At 41.8% G+C, this 3,994-nt stretch overlaps 1 protein-coding gene across 1 annotated transcript; it reads right to left on the bottom strand.

The window, feature by feature from the left end:
* Window positions 1–434: 434 nt before the first annotated feature.
* Window positions 435–1,409, bottom strand: LOC142492467 (taste receptor type 2 member 9-like). The gene has a single exon (XM_075595104.1). It carries the CDS (start codon window positions 1,407–1,409, stop codon window positions 435–437), a length of 975 nt encoding a protein of 324 aa, XP_075451219.1.
* Window positions 1,410–3,994: the final 2,585 nt, after the last annotated feature.

The following is a 3,994-nucleotide window of genomic DNA, read 5'->3' as shown; positions in this document are numbered from 1 at the left end:
CCTAACCCTGATTTGTACAGGTGACAGAAAATATACTCTTCGTTGTCTTCTCGGGAGAGAAGAATTGAAGCAGTCAAGAAGATCTGTACCAACCCATAAAAGGAGGTGGAAGGGAAGATGTAAAAGATTTGGTATAACAGGAGAACAAATAGGCATGGTTTGGAAAGGATTACAAGAAGCTACCAATAAAATAAATCAGGTCAGTGGAACATTAAGGGGAGTATGAAAGAAGTTTTTGTTACAACCGTAATGAAAGGTATAAACACTTCTTAAAAGGCGAGCAAACAGACTTACATGACATTTGTTACAAAGCTGTCATTGGAAGTATAAAGAGTCCTGAAAGTGTGGACAAGAAGAGCATAAATACATTAGGATGTTGCTGTCCAAGAATCCAACATTAACAACGGGAAATCATGAATCTTCAGAATGTAAAGTTACTGGATGCTTGTCTCAGTAGTTCTCCTTGAGTTGGGTTTGGTGTTTCTTCTTCTTATAACATATTGGAATATTTTGGAAGATGCCTGCTTTAGCTTGGTTGTTCCCTGGATCAGGAAACTGGAGTGTACGGTGGGAAAAATGTTGATCAACATTTTGATTGTCAAGCGTAATAGGTTGCTTATTAAATGATAAGATGACACAAAAGCAACATCAACACTAATATGAGAAGCATGAATGAGGAAACAAATAGTCAAGGACTTGATAGCAGCATAATGGGCATCCAGACGGGGTGTTGTGAAAGTGATATCACTGCAACTCATGCGCTTGGTATGAATCCATAGAGAGGTAATTAAAAGAACTGATGAGATGGTAAATATAGCAAGGGGCACAGCACTCCCAAATACTATGCAAACGATAACTACATTCTCATCTATTGAATTCCTCGTTTCATTTACTGTGAAGTCATATGTTGAATTGTTGACGTACCCATTAGTTACAGTCAATGAAACAGGACAAACGAAAAGTAGGGACATCAACACAGAGCACATGATCAAATGAGGTATCATACGTGGGATTCTCATTTTCAGATGCAGGAACAGAGCATGTTTGTAGTTTGCAATCTTCACACAGTATAAGATGCTAAGCAATGTGGAAAACCAGATATTGCAGAAATTAAAAAATATTAAACCCAACAAGAAAGCAATAATTAGATTATCGAAATTAGCATCATTTGGAAAGTAAACAGGAATGAACGACTCCAGGAGCGCGACACATTGATAACATATCCGTGTGATTCCCAGGCTTACTAGAATGTTGTCAAAAGCATTGAGCTGCTTTCCTTTCCTCCAGTCAACCAAAGGTACAGCTACAATAAATGAATTTATCATTATGCCAACCATGACCTGAATTCCTGATATAACAAGAAGGATCATAGAAATGATGGCACTGTTGTTTTGTCCAAAATTGATCATCTCTTCAATGTTTAAAAAACAAAATAAACAAAAACAGAACCGTGTGGATAGTGTTTCTCCAATTCTGATTTGCGAGTGACTTGCTGAATAATATCTTTATTTTAGCGTTCTATGAAGAAACTATATCATGCAAATAACAATGTCATGTAAAATAAGCTCCTGTGTTAATATTTAGGCAAATGAATAAGGGAAATCATTTTATTTGAATGACATTTAGATATAAACATTTGCATGTCTGAAAAAGAAGAACTCAATTAAAAAGGCCTCTAATCTTTTAAAGAAGGAACATAAATGTATATTAATGTACATAAATGTTGCAGTCAATAAAGAAATTACATTCACGATGCTCTCAAATGGGAATATAGTCAGCTTGGTAACATTAAGGTTGTTTGAGATAAGAAAAAACCAAGGTGGCACTCTACGCTAATTAGTGATAAATATAAATATATACAGTGACACTAATGTGATATATAAGGGAATAAATGAAAGGAGACATTTAGTAGCATCTTTTGATAAAAAAAATGATTCAAGCCCGCCAACCCCGTCAAAGTAAACTCCCAATATAGCCGGTACCTACACTGAATGGATACAGCTTCTTATTCTCCAATGGCCTAAACTTGGTGAAATATGTGAAAGTGCCCAAAGGATTAAATGAATGAAGCATGGTGCTTTCTGTGATTTAGTGCAATTAAAAACTGGCACAAGAGAGTAACAAAGTTCCCTTAACATTATGATTGAAAACTGTGTGCACAAATTCCTTAGTGAAAAACATTATTATAATTGTTTATTTGTAAAGCGCCAACATATTCCGCCGCGCGGTACAATGGGGCACAGAGTTATGTATATTACATAAACAGTTACATACAAGTGACGACGAACATGCACAAACAGATGCAAAGAGGTTGTGAGATCCCTGCTCGTGAGAGATTACAATTTAGGGGGAAGGAAAGTCCTGGACTCCTAAGTAAGGGACGGCATGATTTAATGCCGAAGAGCCCGTCCTCTAAGGTGCCGTGATGGGTTATGTAAGGCCTACTTAGGGCAAGGGGGGGGGATCTTAGCTTCCTCTTTCTTCCAGGATCTACTGGAGCAAAGTCACATTTTCCTGGTTCCTAATTCCTGGTATCCTAATCCTGACAGATGGCTGTACGGTGTGGAGGAAGAAAGACGGAGGGCCCACCACAGATGATGGCAGTTGTGGTCGGCAGTAGAGACGCATGGATGAAGGAGATTCAGGAGGAAGAGCGGTAGCGCGGTCCTGAGAGGCTACTGGCTCATGTGCTTGGCAGTGAGGCAGGGATTTAGGCCGGAGGAATTTCTCTGCGGAGCGGAGAGGCAGAGGTGGACAGCGGAAGGTACAAAAAGAGACATTTTATCTGGGGGTGTTTTGCAAAGCATTGAGAAGGTCTTTTGGGGTCCACTGATTTTTTGGGCTGGTTGTGGATTCAAGAATCCGTTGGCGGATTGTTGTTTATTGCGTTCCTCCGGCGGGGAGCAGTTTGCACTGGGTAATGGAGTGAGTGCATAATCCGCAGTATAGTGTGGATTTAGTGCGTGGCAAGGATTGTCGGAACATTGAGTGGTGTACGCTGATTTTGGCGGAGATCACAGATCTTGGGGGTGTATGGGGTGGATTTGGCATACATTTTTAAAGGGAGCACGGACTTTTGGGTATATTATGTAGATTTTGTCAAAATTTGGGCCGGGAAGTGGAGATTTGGACTGGGTAACGAATTTTGGGGTGGAATTCACACGGATTTAGCCATAGGGGGAGGATTTGGCTGGGGAAGCTTTCATGTATAGGGAGGTGGATTTCTGATGGAATCGAGGCGGATTGGGTACAAGGGGCGGATTCCGGGTAAAATCTGTGCTGATTGAATCCATGGATGAAAACAGTGAAAAAATCTGCACAGATAAAAACTGAATCGAATCCGTCTATAGATTTCGCAAAACGGAGCAGATTGCAGAGGAAAAGGGGGTTGGAATGGATTTCTATGTTTTCAGCCATCTTTAGTAGCAAGGTGGGCTCCAGCGTTGGAGGCTGGAGGTGGCAGGACCAGCGAGTGCAGCAAGGATAGGATGCAAGATGAGAAAGAGTGGGGGCATGGCTGCATGCGGCAATTGCAAGGGGCGGTCCGGAGCCTGCGGCCACCATAAGCAGTAGGGAGTGGTGGAGCAGGAACCGCAGCATTGAGCGGCTAGGACTATGGCAGCCCCGGCCTCTGCTGAGGTTGAGCCCATTAGGACAGGAGAGGGTGGGATACCAGTTTAAGACTTGTTAAATTACCTTGCTGGTGGTGGAAGTAATGTTTCTCTGGGAGGGGGACTCAGTCAGTATTGGCTCCTAGAGGGAGGTTGCAGACCTCAGAAGTATTTTAGTTGGGGAAGGCGGTATCATTCGAGGAAGGCAGTACTATTCCAGACCAGGCTCGGTTGTATGGTTGTGACCTTCCAGGGCTCAGACAAAGGTACTGAATGGCTAGTTGAGCAGAAGCTGAGGGGGGTGAGGTGGGAGAAAAGCATTCCCCCTATTTACGGAAATAATTGTAGATGAAATAAGAAAATTAGCGTATTCAAATTCTATA

This window comes from Ascaphus truei, chromosome 4, assembly GCF_040206685.1.
Source record: "Ascaphus truei isolate aAscTru1 chromosome 4, aAscTru1.hap1, whole genome shotgun sequence".
In the NCBI taxonomy this organism is placed as follows: Eukaryota; Metazoa; Chordata; class Amphibia; order Anura; family Ascaphidae; genus Ascaphus; species Ascaphus truei.
Note: the sequence above shows the minus strand (reverse complement) of the source record. Positions and strands in the feature narration are given on the sequence as shown.